This window comes from Arctopsyche grandis, chromosome 13, assembly GCF_051622035.1.
Source record: "Arctopsyche grandis isolate Sample6627 chromosome 13, ASM5162203v2, whole genome shotgun sequence".
NCBI lineage: Eukaryota > Metazoa > Arthropoda > Insecta > Trichoptera > Hydropsychidae > Arctopsyche > Arctopsyche grandis.
In genome coordinates, this window is record NC_135367.1 from 12,189,970 (window position 1) to 12,205,316 (window position 15,347).

Below are 15,347 nucleotides of genomic sequence, written 5' to 3' on the forward strand. Positions count from 1 at the left end.
TTGAGTTACATATGACCATTACGAACTTTATTATTATGTAATAATAATAGACCATTATTATCTATTATTATTACAAATATTACAAATAATACAATTTGTATTATATATAAAAGTCGTAAAATGGCAGATCCTAAGTACGTACAAATAATTAAATGATTTAAATAAGCTATTATCTAGAAATTGTTATTAAAAAAATAATGTGTTACCTCGCAGAAAAAAATTAATTGTGGAATCGTGAATAGATATTAAGAACACTGCTGAGATTCGCTTGTTTATTAAAGAAAACCTTAATTATAGAAAACCTTAAAAATCCGGTTGATCGAGCCAAAAAAGCCAGCTTTCGGTTTTTTGAAAAATGGTCAAAAAGCCGGCTTTTCGGTTTCGGTCTAAACCAGCTTGGAAGCCCTAGGTGACACCACTGAATTATATATGTACATGCGTTCTCACTTTAGGCTGATTATCCAGGTGTGTAAGGTGATGCACTAAAAGGGCTTCCTTGTATTTTGATAGCCCCGGTGATGCTAATAGTTAATACATCAACCAATGATGCATTAACAAGGGATATATACTATATACAATGTTCAGTCTTTTAAGATGTATTTTTTCATATAACTTTCAAAAATAAACGTTTTCAGTTAACAGTATTTTCATATCACGAATAGGTAATTTAACAATATTTTTATCTCACGAGTAGTTTAAATGTATAAGAAACGCAAATTTCTACATTGAAACTGTATTAGTTATCAATAATTTTAAAAATCTTAAATATTACATATTGGTGGAGACTTTTTTCGAGCACAACAAATGCACTACCATGAAATACATTGTGTATAAAATATTTTTTAATAATTTTTTGATGGTGCTAATTTTGTATCTAAATTTACAAATTAGTACATATTTTGACGAGAACTCAACCTCATTAAAAATTTCATCAAAAGTTCACTTCAGCTTTTCGCTTCGATTTTAAAACGATTACAAATGTAAATGCACGTGCACTATATCGAATAGTCGTAATTATCATTTGATAATATTGATATATTTCAAAAGAAAATATTACTGTTGTATGAACTTTATGGTGAGAACTGAAAAGTTTGATTTTGAAACATGCTTTTTAAATTTTAAATTAAAGCAATCTCGCACACGACACTACATATAATCTCGATTACGGAATATCTGGCACTCGAAAATTCCATCTATCGAGAATTACCCGAACTAGCGAACTATTAATTATACTAACGAGAATTCGGATGCGGAAATATTCCGTATTCGCGATTTTCATGGTAACGATTGTCATGCACGCGATCGCAATGTCCAAAATAATCCTTTACCTAACTTTATACACTTTATAAACTACGGTAAATGGACTATTCGTCACATTGGGGTGGTCACAAAGACAATTTTTGCCATGAAAATCGCGAATACACAATATTTGGCACTCAAGTTCTCGTTACTATGATAGTTATCGTTAGTATGATGGACTTTTCGGCTGCCAGATGTTCCGTTATAGAGATTTTAGTGACTTTGTGACGAGTAATTTGTGACCAGCAGTGGCGGCTCGTCCTAATGGGCTGCCGGGCTGCAGCCCCTCCTATAAAATTCTAAAATATATGTTTAATTATACATTTAATATTTTATTTATTAATGATATTTTTTTTATTAGTTGGATGGACGAACTATTGGGGCCTTCGACAGAGTAAATATTACTTACAATATCACCCATATCCAAAAGGGTGATATTGTAAGTAATGTTGACCGTTTCGAAGACCCCACTAACTTGTATGGTAACAGATGAATTAAAATGTTGCTGTACTGGCTGTAAAGTTTTACAGTGCCGCCACGCAGCCCGGAGTTTCGGAACGAGAAAGAGAAAGAGCTATTTGCAACTGCAGATAGCTCTTTCTCTTTCACTCACTCTGCCGTTTTGGGCTGGATAGTCGGCAGTCTTCGCCTGTTAAACGACATTCATCTGTCAGTTTGTGTAAGATTTCGCGCGATTAGTTGAATCGCACGATCACAGCTTTATTCGTTTTCGTTACTCTTAATTGGTTATGTACGATCCCTCGTCAAAACTTCGGTGAGTCGTTTTCATTTTGATAACAGCAAACTTTTTTCAAATCTGTTTAACTTTTTCTCGTAATTTTTATTTAAATATATTAAGATTTTTTTCTTTTAAAAATGTAAGAAAAAAGAATTCAGTAAAATATTTACAAAATTTGCACTTTTCGCGACTAGAACTTACCGAAAAAGTCGCTATAAAAGCATTAGGCTGCCTCACGCCCAATTTAATTATTTCACAGCCTGCAACTAGTAGATCTTTTAGTTACTCGCGAAAATTTAATCCAGACATTTATAAAAAATACAATTGGTTAAAGGGATGTACAGAAAAAAACTCGTTATTTTGTTATCCGTGTCTTTTGTTTGGAGGCGAGTCGCCAGGCGAAGCATCTTGGACGAAAACAGGAGTTATTGACTTAAAACATTTAAACGATAAAATAAAAAAAAAAACACTTGTAGAACACTTAAAAAATGTGTGTAATCTCACGATTTTGGGATCGGCTAACATAAAAACCCATTTAAGCGAAGCTTGTCGGCGGGAAATAGATAAGCATAACGAAAACGTCAAAAAAAATCGGGATATTTTATTTAAAATTATTGATTGCGTTAAATTTGAAATGCCAATGAGGGTACACGATGAAACAGATAATTCAAAAAATCCAGGAGTTTTTCGGGGGCTTCTAGAATATTCACAAAATTTCGACGATTCTTTAAAAAAACATTTTCAAACTTCTTCGGTTTTTAAAGGGACATCAAAAACTATTCAAAATGAACTTTTAGATTGTATTTTGAACGTGTCTAGGGAACAAATAAGTGCTGAAATAAAAAAAGCAACTTATCTAGCTGTTATGGCAGATGAAACAACCGATGTATCGATGCATTGTCAACAGGTTAATGTTTTTCGTTACGAATTAGGGGGTTAAGTTTTTGAAAGGTTTTGGGGTTTTTTTAATCCGCGTCGCGAAACCAGCAAGCACGATTTTTTTTTAGCAATCTTACTGGAGTACCAGCGTATTTTTCGAAATCTTCATCGCGTTTGGACGCACCCCTTTAATGGGTGGTGAATTTTGGTAGTTTTTTTTCAATAATACTTAAATCCACATGTAAGTGGTCGAACGCCAAAAATTGTGCTTATTTTGTCCTGTTATGACATGATAGAATAATTATGGTGACATTTTTTAGACATCTTTTCAGTGCAGCCCCGCCACTAAAAATTATCACGAGCCGCCACTGGTGACCAGTAATCACCGAACCATAAATTACATATGTACATATATTTGATAAACGGGTTAGATCCCAAATGTGAACCGCTAAGTGAATATATATACAGTTCGGTGATTATATCCCAAATATTAATCCTTACCTGGATAACTCCTGTCGCATGAAAATTCACCGCACAGGAATATTCCCGTAAAGAAAACTGCCCAAATATTGCTCAGCAAATGCTTTTTTTACGAGGGCAATATTTGGGCAGTTTACTGTACGGCAATTCTCCTGTTCAATTTTCATGAAAATGAAAGAAAATTAAAAAATAAATATTAATAATAAATACTTTTATGGTAGTGTAAATTCGGTAATTGGATTATTACTCACATTGCGATCGCCCAAAAGACGATTTTTGCCATGAAAATCGCGAATACGGAATATTTGGCAACAGAGTTCTCGTTAGTATGATAGTTATTGTTAGTATGATGGACTTTTCGGCTGCCAGAAGTTCCGTTATAGAGATTTTAGTGATTTTTGGGCGGGCGCTTTGTGAGCAATAATCACCGAACCGTAAATTCATTGTAAAATAAAAATATAATAGTTTTAAGAAATTAAATCAGACATAGGCCGTATATATAGGTTTTATTGCCGCGTGAAAGTGAACTGACAGATCGTGGTGTCGTGTCTTTGGTACCATATGTACTGAGTCAACTCCTCGCAGCTGTTTTTCAGAATAAATATATATTACAACTATTAAAATGCCTACTCTTCAAGAATTATTGAACAAAATAAAAGATCTGGAGAATCAGTTGGCTCGAGAAAAACAAAGAAAAGGTCCTATTAGGGAAAAAATCGACGAAATTTCATCAGAAGTCATAGACTCAAATCCTTACAGGTGGGTTTTGGAAAATATGAATTGTTAAAATATCGCTATCATTTAATCTCGAACGATAAATCATTCTTTTAGTCGGCTGATGGCACTGAAACGTATGGGTATTGTCGATAATTATGAAAAAATACGTGACTACACTGTGGCTGTCGTTGGAGTTGGTGGTGTTGGAAGTGTAACTGCCGAGATGTTGACAAGGTGTGGAATAGGAAAGGTAATATATGAAATATTCTCATGTTTAAAAATCTTCTGAAATCCAATATGAATCTAATTCGAATACAATTATTTCATTCAACAGCTCATACTATTCGATTATGATAAGGTCGAATTAGCAAACATGAACAGATTGTTTTTCCAACCACATCAAGCAGGTTTGAACAAAGTTGAAGCTGCTGCGGATACCCTTCGAGACATTAATCCAGATGTTATATTAGAACCGCACAACTACAACATTACCACTATGGACAATTTTGATAAATTTATGAATACAATAAGGTAACGCATCTTGAAAAGTTTTTTCTATTGCGTAAAGATAATATTTTATATATCATATGTGATTATTTAATTTTAGAACTGGCAGCAAGACCGGAAGTGCTGTGGATTTAGTACTGAGTTGTGTCGATAATTTTGAAGCACGAATGGCCATTAATGCAGCATGTAACGAATTAAATCAAAAGTGGTTCGAATCGGGCGTATCTGAAAATGCCGTATCAGGACATATCCAGTTCATTTCCCCTGGAGAGACAGCTTGTTTTGCCGTGTGTAGTTTTTTTTTATTTTTATTTATCATATCAATATATCGAATACATGGTTTTGCACAATTATTTTTAATATAATAATGCCTTTTTTTAATCAAGTGTTTAATTTTATTATAGTGTGCACCTCCATTAGTGGTAGCTTCTAATATAGATGAGAAAACACTCAAAAGGGATGGAGTATGTGCAGCAAGTTTGCCAACAACAATGGGAATAGTAGCAGGATTTTTAGGTTTAGCATTATTTTTAATTTCTTTTTTCTCGTTTGCTCAATGCTGACCATTTGTCGTGGTCATTTCTATCATCTGGGATCTGGATCCACCTCCATTCTTCCCGGTTCTATGCCAAGTTGAAAACAGCGTTTGGGGACGATCCCGTCAGTTCTTTTATTTCATCTGACCATCTTATAGGAGACCCACCTCTTGCTCATCTTCCCTATAGTTGTACGATAACTACCAGCTTTTCTAGACTCTCCGCATTCTTCCTGGTAATATGGCCAAAGTTAATAAAAATCTAATTTTTATATGTTGTGGAGTCTCTCCGAAACTGCTAGCTCTTTGAGGATGGAGATGTTCCTCTGTCCACCTCCAGCATCACATCTTGAAGGCATCTAACATGTCCTTTTCACTCCCATGCTATATAACATAGGCTGTGGCTATTTGCAGGTACTATATCTGCAAACTAATGGCTATTTGCAGGTACTATATCTGCGACAGGCGCAAAGCCTTCTGCGCATGCGCGTGAACTGTCACTGTTAGCGTGTTTACTGTTAAAATTTTGTTTTAAATCTCTCAAAATTTAGTTCGAACTCGTAAAGTGACGTAGAGTAAAAAATATAATCCAAATTAGTTAATATTATTAATTATTGAAAAATTATTATCATATATGTTCAACGAATAATACCTACATACAAGTACAAGCCGCGAACTAGCTAAATGATATAATATAAATCTATTATAATAACGTGCGAAATTTATTTGCCTCATGTATAATGAACGATTGATTAAACAAGTCTAGCATACATTAAATGTAATAAATTATAATCGGATTTTAAGTTCACGCGCATGCGCAGAAGCCTTTGCGCCTGTCGCAGATATAGTACCTGCAAATAGCCAATAATTCGCAGATATAGTACCTGCAAATAGCCACAACCATATAACATATCCTTTTTAATTTACATACATACATAACTATGAACATATATGTAATTTGAGATGGTTGCATATGTATAAGGTTAATATTACGAAATATTCCAATAAATATTAATTCTTTTCATTTTGTCCTGTAGAAAATACAATTGATTTTTTTTTAAATCCATTTTCAATAAAAAAATTTCTCAAAATGTTTATTCATCGTTGAATTTACATAACATCATAAAAATATATATTTTTATTTTTATTGAAATTTGTTTTCAGTTCAGAATACGTTAAAGTATTTGCTTAAATTTGGAAATGTCACACATTATTTGGGCTACAGCGCATTGACTGATTTCTTTCCAACTATGTCGTTAAAGGTATGTCTTTCTGATTCAATCTATCCCATATTAAGTGTTTAAATTAATTAAATATTTTTTCATGTTAATAAATAGCCAAATTCAGGATGCGACGATAGTTTTTGCGTCAAACGACAGACAGAAGTTCAAGCTCGCCCCATAGAAAAGGTCGTAGAAGTAGTAAAAGAAGATGATACGCCACTTCACGAAGAAAATGAATGGGGTAATGTGATGATAAATAATTTATTAGAATAAAATGAATAATTAATGGCTAATATGATTTATTTTTATAGGGATATCTTTAGTTGATGAAACTGTGGATGAATCTGACGAGTCCTCGATGAAGGTTGCCGAAGGCATTCAGGTAATAATTTTTAACCAATAAATGATTAATATATTGTAAGAATCGTTTCAATGTATCAAATTTATAGGTTGCTTATCTTTTACCTGTCGATGATTGTACACCCGAATCTAGCACTGGAGGTGCAACGGCAGCGACAGAATTGTCGTTAGAAGAACTGATAGCACAAATGAAGAGTATTTAAGAGTACTAATATCGACATTAAAGAAGAATTGTACGTTGTAAAATCAGGTCCACGTTTAATTTCAGGGTATATTATAATGGATGAAATATTTTGAAAGCTTATTTATTGAATGTATTATTAAATGTCAATGAAAATATCGATGTTTACGTAAGAAAATTTAAATATTATGATGATGAATTTAATGTTGATGTAATCTCTATGTTGTGTTAAGCGATTTAAATATTTTTTATCAAGAAGTAAATCCAAAGCTTAGTGCATTTATAATATTTACTTACGTAGATAGGGACCATCGCAATTTAGTGATTGGTCTTATTTAATATGAGGTCTGCTCCTATAAGAAAACATATGACAAATCGGATTCTGCGAGAGTATGTGTTTGTGTGTAATTGCCAAATATTTTAATAGCGAGTTTTTATTTTGAGAAATAACATGATTACTATCCTATTCCATATATGTTTTGAGATTAGTTAACAAATTTCGTACAAAACTTCAGACCATTGTGTGACAATGGTAAACGAATATAAAAATAGATAAATATTATAGAACACTGATGATGAGCTGTATATGAGCTGGAGGCCCGATTCTCCATGTTTTCTAAGTTGACAGGTTTAGGAGCAGAAACCCTAACTAAATGGTAAATGTGTTGCAAAAAAGAAAGAAATATACTGTTTTAAATCACCCTCACTATATGTATAAGCTATATACAACCTGGGCTCAAAAAGAATAATGCTTCCGGAATCGCTCAAATTATTAAAATAAAATAACTCAGTGGTGTCATATCATAATCATGACATATATGTATGTGAGGCTGTTCTAAATTGGTACTAAATTTACTTCTGAATGTTTATTAAATTTGTCTGCTTTTTCATTTATCATTCCATATGACTTTGAAGTATTACAATGTATGTAATTTATAATTTTTTTATTTGAAGTTTTTGTAATTCCATTTAATTTTAAATAAATATACACATGTGTATTATATGTTAAATCTTTAAAATAAATTGACTTTCTTATTCCTAAATACATATGTAATATTTTCATTTTCTTAACTCATTTTTAGCAAAATTTATATACTTGTCTTTATTCAAACAACGCCTAAGTTTTTCGTCAGCTTTCGGATAACAATCCTGAAATATAATATAATTAATACTTTACAATTATATCTTCAAAATATGACTTAAATAGTACTATTAATATAATTCAATACTAAATAGTTATCCAAAATAATTTTTGCCCTATCACAAATAGACTCATCTATTCCAGTGTTTTGAGCGACTTCTCGAGCATAACTATTTTCCATCACACCGTCAACCAGTTTATATAAAAATATTAATTTATCTTCATGATATATGTACTGGAGAGACTGTAAAATAAATTGATTATATTTTAAACACTGCACAATAATACTTCCATTACATTTAAAATGAAAATTACAATATACCATCATTTTTATATAAGCAGATGGCCTCAATACATGAATCAAGTCGTGAAAATGCGTTGAAACAAACACATGTGGACATTGAGAGCCGCGGAATAAGAAATTATTAATACACGAAGCTAGCAATGCGACTCCATCGACTTCAGAAGTACCTTTACCAAATTCATCGACTATAACCAACGACGATGAAGAAGATCCCCTAATTGCATTAGACATCTGCAAAAAAAGTTCACATTATTTTATAATATTTTTTAAAATGTTTATAAAACTGTTTATACCTGTCTTAGATCTATCAAGAAAGCCGACATCCTCGTCGATACATCTTCTACTGTTTGAATTCTTGTGTATATTTGATCTATCAAACCGATCGTGGCCACTTCTGCCGGTACAAAACAGCCGATGTGTGCCATATACACGACCAGAGCTACTTGTTTCAAATAAATAGATTTGCCGCATGAATTCGGCCCCGTCAGCAGTGAGATCAAGTTTTTATTCACATCTGAGTGTGTGTCGTTCGGCACATAGTAATCAGCGCACAGCTCCTGCAGTGGATGTCTTCCGTTTTTTATTTTGATTATTTTTTCCGAAGTCAGGACTGGGCGTTTGTAATCGTTGTCCTTGCAGACTTTAGCCAGACTTAATATGCTGAAATGTTTTATGATTGTTTGAAAATATCAATTTGGTCTATATTTTTATTAAATACCAATTATATAATACCAATCCAATTCAGCGCACAGTTTGACGACGATGGATAATGAATCAAGATGTTGCAAAATGAATTGGGTCAAACGCATCATTATGCGCATTTCGTGGGCCAATATTTCCGGATGTGTATCTCCAATACAACGATCTAGTTCTATGTATATGCATAAAAAGTAATTGATTTTCATATTTAGCTATTAATCAAAATATCCAACAATTAAAGTTATAATGGTGGGTGCACACTTACAGGACGAGTTAAGAATGGGCTTATTACTAAAGCCCGGACCTTGAGGGGGTCGTTTATTGTTCAAATGTTGTAAATGCATTGTTAAAGGTTTGCCGAACATTTTTTACAAAGCATTTACAACAATTGAACAATAAACGGCACGCTTCCGGTCCTACCTCTACTTATTACAATTGACTTTTTTTTTAAAGGTACCGTCTTTCTTGAAAATAAGACCCGGTCTTATATTAATTTTACACTCAAAAACTACACTAGGGCTTATTTTCTAACCTTAAGGTATTTACATACACCGATTTCTCATAAAATTCTTTAAAATCATGGTAGGTCGTATTTTCGGGGAAAGACGGTACGACCGAATCACCTATGTAAGTTAGGTTTTTACTTTTTTATTATCCTTGGCTCATATTAGCAAAGTGCATCCATCATTGATCACCATAGGTGATAATGTAAGTTATATGCAGTGGCCGGCTCGTGCATAGGAACTGCGGCGCTGCAGCACCCCCAGAAAAAATACAAAAAAATCATATTTGTATACATTGTGAATATAATTGAAATAAGAATGATTAGATATTTGACATAATCATTATTAATGAGTATGTCAAATATATCTAAATACAAGTTGTAAATGCGATTTTTTTGTAATTTTTCTGGGGGTGCTGCAGCGCTGCAGTTCCTATGCACGAGCCGCCACTGGTTATATGTACAAATAAAAAAATAACAAACCATCGCATCCTTTACTTTTATAGTATATGTAGTCATTATTCTGAAACTAATATGACATCGATTAATCTATTTATTTTTAAGGTCGCTTTGACTATGTTTTTGTATCTTTTATATTTGACTATGAATTCTTATACCACAAACTTCAAATTTGGAATTGATTTTTCTTGGTCGTTCAAATTGTCACTCCACGCTTTGACACCGAGTAGATATCCCAGATTCGGCAAGTATACCATGGTGCACTCTCCGACGTATTCCGGAAGCCGTTCAAGTTCAAATTTTGCTGTCGTCGACATCAACTCATGCAAACCCATCATTATTTGCTTCTCTAAAAAATAATTTTATTGAAAGTAAAAATATATAAAACTAATTTGTATTAATTATTTAAAAACGAGCTGTCATGAATTTAACTCTTATCAAGTTCCGGATCAATTCCGAGGTTTACGGTGAATCTTCCTTGGGTATTAGTCAGCTCAAAGTCGATCACACGATTCATGTGATGAGCGACCTAATTAAATGATAGATATGAATGTATTTACAATTCAACTTAATATATGAAATGCATGCTGTTTTTATTACAATTTTTTTTATACTTGGAATAAATTTTTATTATTTCTTGACCCGAGATCACTTATCAACCCAGAGCTTTCACTTTGACTTTCACATATGTCGCAAATCAAAATAGCATTGTATAATGTCTAAATAATAAAAAAAAGTTTTAATTTATCTACTTAATATTTTATAGGATATGAATTCAATGCACATACATTGAATAATAGTTTCCATTCGTATGATGCGGCTCGTAATGACTTGATTCTTGTCATTATTCTCTATTAAAGTATTTGTAATATTAATAAACTGTTATTTATTTCCGTTAAATAGTATTTGTAAGATTTAAATTCATGGATATAATATATACGTATGCACTAACGTTAACATTTTTTATATATCTTAAAGATAGACATATATTTTTAACGATTTCTTCATTCCCAGGTTTGTTGCAGAACTCAATTGTGTCCTGTCTTCTAATTAAAATTTCCATGTTTTTTGTTGGATTTAGCAGCATCACTCTTTATAAATAAAAATTGTATATGATTAACTTTGTACATATGTAAATATGTTGTAGGTTAGAACTCAAAATCTCATTGTCAAAACACAAAAATGACATATTCATTGTTCATGGGACCAATTTTAAAGCTTAAAATCATTATCATAAACCACAAGTCTTTTTTGTAACAACTATTTTTCAGATTTTTTTTTATTGTGATTAAATTTATTTTGGAACAAATTTCGATGATTTTTCCACTGAATTTTCCAATGATTTTTTTGGAGCACTACATATGTATCATCCAAGCTATTATCTCTTTTTGCGATTTTAAAATCGATCATGCCTAGCACAATACAAAACTTACAAAAAATTTAAAGTTAAATTACAAATAATAAATATAAACTTAGTATCAAAAAAATGTATTATATGTATTCATGTTTAGTACACCTATATTAGTAAAGGTCTTTTGTTTTTGGTTATGCAGTAAAAAGCAAAAGTTTTTTTCCCCATATTGTATTTATATGTTCAAAGCTTAGCTTATATTTTAAGAAATCGTGGAAATGTCACTTTTGTGTTCTAAGGATTCGCTATGCATTTTAAAATTTGACCTTAAATACTGATTTCCGATTTTAGAACAACATCTATTGAAAATTCCGTATAGACTCAAGCCTTCTTTGGCACTTTGAGCTGTACCAAGTTTAAAATTGCTAGGATGAGGAAATTTATTAAATACTTGTAAAGCTTTATAGCTCTCATCATCCATATACACAATTTCATCTCTAAAAATATAATATTTATTTATGTAATTTGTTTTTAAAATTACAAATATAATAATAATCTATTCCATATATATAATATTTGCTTACAGTGAAATTATATTGATTCCTAAAACGAGTGGTGTCACACGAGAGTCAACATTAAGACTGGACCAATTTTTATCCAAATATTTGAGTAAAGCCCCCAAAGCATATACCGTCAACGGATAGCGGAAGTCAATAACAGAATGTAAAAACAGTTCCCGATTATTTTCAGATATGTCTTTCGGTTCATTCGGCAAACTCAATGTGTAAATGCGACGTTTGCATGATTCAAAATCTAAAAATCATATATCCAAATAATATCTATTCAAAATTTATATAGTCTTAATTATATTTGCACAATTCTTATTACTGTATTCCTTTTTTGGTATAAAATTTAAACCCCATTTCAATTTCATACTATCGTTAGTATTATTAGTGATTGGTGATATGGAGCTTCTTTCCAAAATTAACATTTTTAATGTGTCAATGAATGTAGCCGGTGTGCGTGAGTCGGTAATCACAATTACTGGCTGAGCTTGTTTGTATAAATTCATTAACATTTTGTGATCAGGTTTTAGATCGTTTATCTCATTTAGAATATGTATCTGCAATTAAAGATGTTTGCATAAATTTCATAAAAGAAAATATCTTCTTTCACATACATATGTATGTATTTATATGTATATATGTATATTATATATATAATATACATTAATTATATTAAACCTCAGAAGTTTCTATATTGTAGTAGGCGGCTGCAAACTTTCCATTTCTCCAAAATGCAGACATTATAATCTAAATCAATAGTTACATTATAAACACTATTTAACCAAATAAGAATTCCTTTAAATAACTATTTTACCTCATCGCATTCTGTGTCTTTATCAGTTTCAGTATTTAATGGCTGATTTTGATCATTTGAATTATGGTCCAGAACAATAATATTTAAATCTTGATCTCTAGAAACTTTCGTCGAACTTGATGTTTGTCGGTGTATATCATCTGTGATTTGCATTTATTTTTTATAAAGTGAAATTTATGAAATATTAAGAACTAGCTGTATTACCCGGCTTCGCTCAGTGTTTATAATATAAACCGCTTAAACATGACTAAGCTAATTTAATTAAAAAAAAAAAAAAAATTAAAAAATTAAAAAAAAAAATAAAAAAAAAAATAAAAAAAAAATCAAAAAAAAAATCAAAAAAAAAATAAAAAAAAATCAAAAAAAAAAATTTAAAAAAATCAAAAAAAAAAATCATTTTTTTTTTTTGCCTTCTAGGGCTTCGCCCTCGGCACCCCCCTGAGCCTTTGCCTTCTAGGGCTTCGCCCCTCCACGCCCCATGAGCAATTGCCGTTTAGGGCTTCGCCCCCCATGATCAGTTGCCTTTTAGGGCTTCGCCCCTCCGCGCCCCCATGATTCAAAGCCGTCTAGGGCTTCGCCCCCCTTAGTTAATGCCTTTTAGGGCTTCGCCCCCCGCGCCCCCAAGATTAATTGCCGTTTAGGGCTTCGCCCCCCTTAGTTAATGCCTTTTAGGGCTTCGCCCCTCCGCACCCCCATGATTAAATGCCGTCTAGGGCTTCGCCCCCCTTAGTTAATGCCTTTTAGGGCTTCGCCCCCCGCGCCCCCAAGATTAATTGCCGTTTAGGGCTTCGCCCCCCTTAGTTAATGCCTTTTAGGGCTTCGCCCCCCCGCCCCTAGGGCGGCGCCCCATAAGACTGCGCCCCTAAGGCTGCGCCCCATAAGACTGCGCCCCTAAGGCTGCGCCCCATAAGACAGCGCCCCATAAGGCTGCGGCCGATAAGGCTGTGCCCCATAAAGCTGCGCCCCCTTTTGAGCCCCATGGGGCTGCGCCCCATGAGGCTGCGCCCTCATGAAAAAAAATTAATTAAAAAAAATTAAAAAATTTTAAAATTTTAAAAAAAAATTTTAAAAAAAAATTAAAAAAAAAATAAAAAAAAATAAAAAAAAAAATCAAAAAAAAAATCAAAAAAATTTTTTTAAAAAATAAAAAAAAAATCAATTTTTTTTTTTTGCCTTCTAGGGCTTCGCCCTCGGCACCCCCCTGAGCCTTTGCCTTCTAGGGCTTCGCCCCTCCACGCCCCATGAGCAATTGCCGTTTAGGGCTTCGCCCCCATGATCAGTTGCCTTTTAGGGCTTCGCCCCTCCGCGCCCCCATGATTCAAAGCCGTCTAGGGCTTCGCCCCCCTTAGTTAATGCCTTTTAGGGCTTCGCCCCCCGCGCCCCCAAGATTAATTGCCGTTTAGGGCTTCGCCCCCCTTAGTTAATGCCTTTTAGGGCTTCGCCCCTCCGCGCCCCCATGATTAAATGCCGTCTAAGGCTTCGCCCCCATGATCAGTTGCCTTTTAGGGCTTCGCCCCTCCGCGCCCTCATGATTAATTGCCGTCTAGGGCTTCGCCCCCCTTAGTTAATGCCTATTAGGGCTTGCGCCCCATGAGGCTGGGCCCCCCGGGCCCCCTTCGGGGCCCCACGGGGCTGCGCCCCTTGTGGCGCCCCCTTTTGAGCCCCATGGGGCTGCGCCCCATGAGGCTGGGCCCCCCGCGCCCCCTTCGGGGCTTCACGGGGCTGCGCCCCTTGTGGCACCCCCTTTTGAGCCCCATGGGGCTGCGCCCCATGAGGCTGGGCCCCCCGGGCCCCCTTCGGGGCCCCACGGGGCTGCGCCCCTTGTGGCGCCCCCTTTTGAGCCCCATGGGGCTGCGCCCCATGAGGCTGGGCCCCCCGGGCCCCCTTCGGGGCCCCACGGGGCTGCGCCCCTTGTGGCGCCCCCTTTTGAGCCTCATGGGGCTGCGCCCCATGAGGCTGGGCCCCCCGGGCCCCCTTCGGGGCCCCACGGGGCTGCGCCCCTTGTGGCGCCCCCTTTTGAGCCCCATGGGGCTGCGCCCCATGAGGCTGGGCCCCCCGCGCCCCCTTCGGGGCTTCACGGGGCTGCGCCCCTTGTGGCACCCCCTTTTGAGCCCCATGGGGCTGCGCCCCATGAGGCTGGGCCCCCCGGGCCCCCTTCGGGGCCCCACGGGGCTGCGCCCCTTGTGGCGCCCCTGGCGGGGCCCCATGAAACTACTCGCCTTGCGCCCCCGCGGGGGTGAATCCATTGAATCGAAAAAAAAAATCGGCGCCCATGGATCGAAAAAAAAAAAAATCGAATCACGTGTTCGATGACGTCACCGATCTACGGACGACGACGAAGACGACGACGAAGACGACGAAGACGACCAAGGATATTTACATACATACAAAGTCTCTTTCCAAATTATAGATTAGATACATACAAAGTCTCTTTCCAAATTATAGATTAGATGTATTAGATGGTTTTGTACCTTTGCGCAATTGAAATACGTTTTTTGGTGTTGCTGTTGATGATGAGGACGCAACATCTTCTGTACTTTGAGCATGGCTCCAGTCTGGGCTTACTTCCATTCTTTCCTGTGTGACTGCCA

General features: G+C 35.2%; 2 protein-coding genes across 2 annotated transcripts; one reads left to right on the plus strand and one right to left on the minus strand.

The window, feature by feature from the left end:
- Positions 1-3,892: 3,892 nt before the first annotated feature.
- Uba5 (Ubiquitin-like activating enzyme 5) lies at positions 3,893-7,981 on the plus strand. Its single transcript, XM_077444620.1, has 9 exons — positions 3,893-4,156; positions 4,229-4,364; positions 4,449-4,645; positions 4,722-4,908; positions 5,026-5,137; positions 6,321-6,418; positions 6,494-6,620; positions 6,691-6,761; positions 6,829-7,981. Exons 1-9 carry the CDS (start codon positions 4,020-4,022, stop codon positions 6,940-6,942), a joined length of 1,179 nt encoding a protein of 392 aa, XP_077300746.1. The 5' UTR covers positions 3,893-4,019; the 3' UTR covers positions 6,943-7,981.
- LOC143921365 (mutS protein homolog 5-like) lies at positions 7,871-15,347 on the minus strand. Its single transcript, XM_077444619.1, has 17 exons — positions 15,228-15,347; positions 12,757-12,896; positions 12,621-12,689; positions 12,265-12,499; positions 11,961-12,189; positions 11,703-11,873; positions 10,978-11,116; positions 10,814-10,876; positions 10,640-10,744; positions 10,458-10,554; positions 10,184-10,374; positions 10,050-10,095; positions 9,098-9,236; positions 8,659-9,025; positions 8,384-8,596; positions 8,150-8,305; positions 7,871-8,069 (listed from the first exon to the last, which is right to left on the minus strand). Exons 1-17 carry the CDS (start codon positions 15,325-15,327, stop codon positions 7,980-7,982), a joined length of 2,550 nt encoding a protein of 849 aa, XP_077300745.1. The 5' UTR covers positions 15,328-15,347; the 3' UTR covers positions 7,871-7,979.

Excerpts from the sequence above, each read along its gene's own strand:
- Uba5 (XM_077444620.1), top strand. The coding sequence starts at position 4,020 with ATGCCTACTCTTCAAGAATTATTGAACAAAATAAAAGATCTGGAGAAT. Across the intron at positions 4,646-4,721 it reads AAATTTATGAATACAATAAG|AACTGGCAGCAAGACCGGAA; the intron begins GTAACGCATCTT and ends ATTTAATTTTAG. Across the intron at positions 5,138-6,320 it reads AATAGTAGCAGGATTTTTAG|TTCAGAATACGTTAAAGTAT; the intron begins GTTTAGCATTAT and ends ATTTGTTTTCAG.
- LOC143921365 (XM_077444619.1), bottom strand. The coding sequence starts at position 15,327 with ATGGAAGTAAGCCCAGACTGGAGCCATGCTCAAAGTACAGAAGATGTT. Across the intron at positions 12,690-12,756 it reads AAGACACAGAATGCGATGAG|ATTATAATGTCTGCATTTTG; the intron begins GTAAAATAGTTA and ends CTATTGATTTAG. Across the intron at positions 8,306-8,383 it reads CTGCTTATATAAAAATGATG|TCTCTCCAGTACATATATCA; the intron begins GTATATTGTAAT and ends TTTATTTTACAG.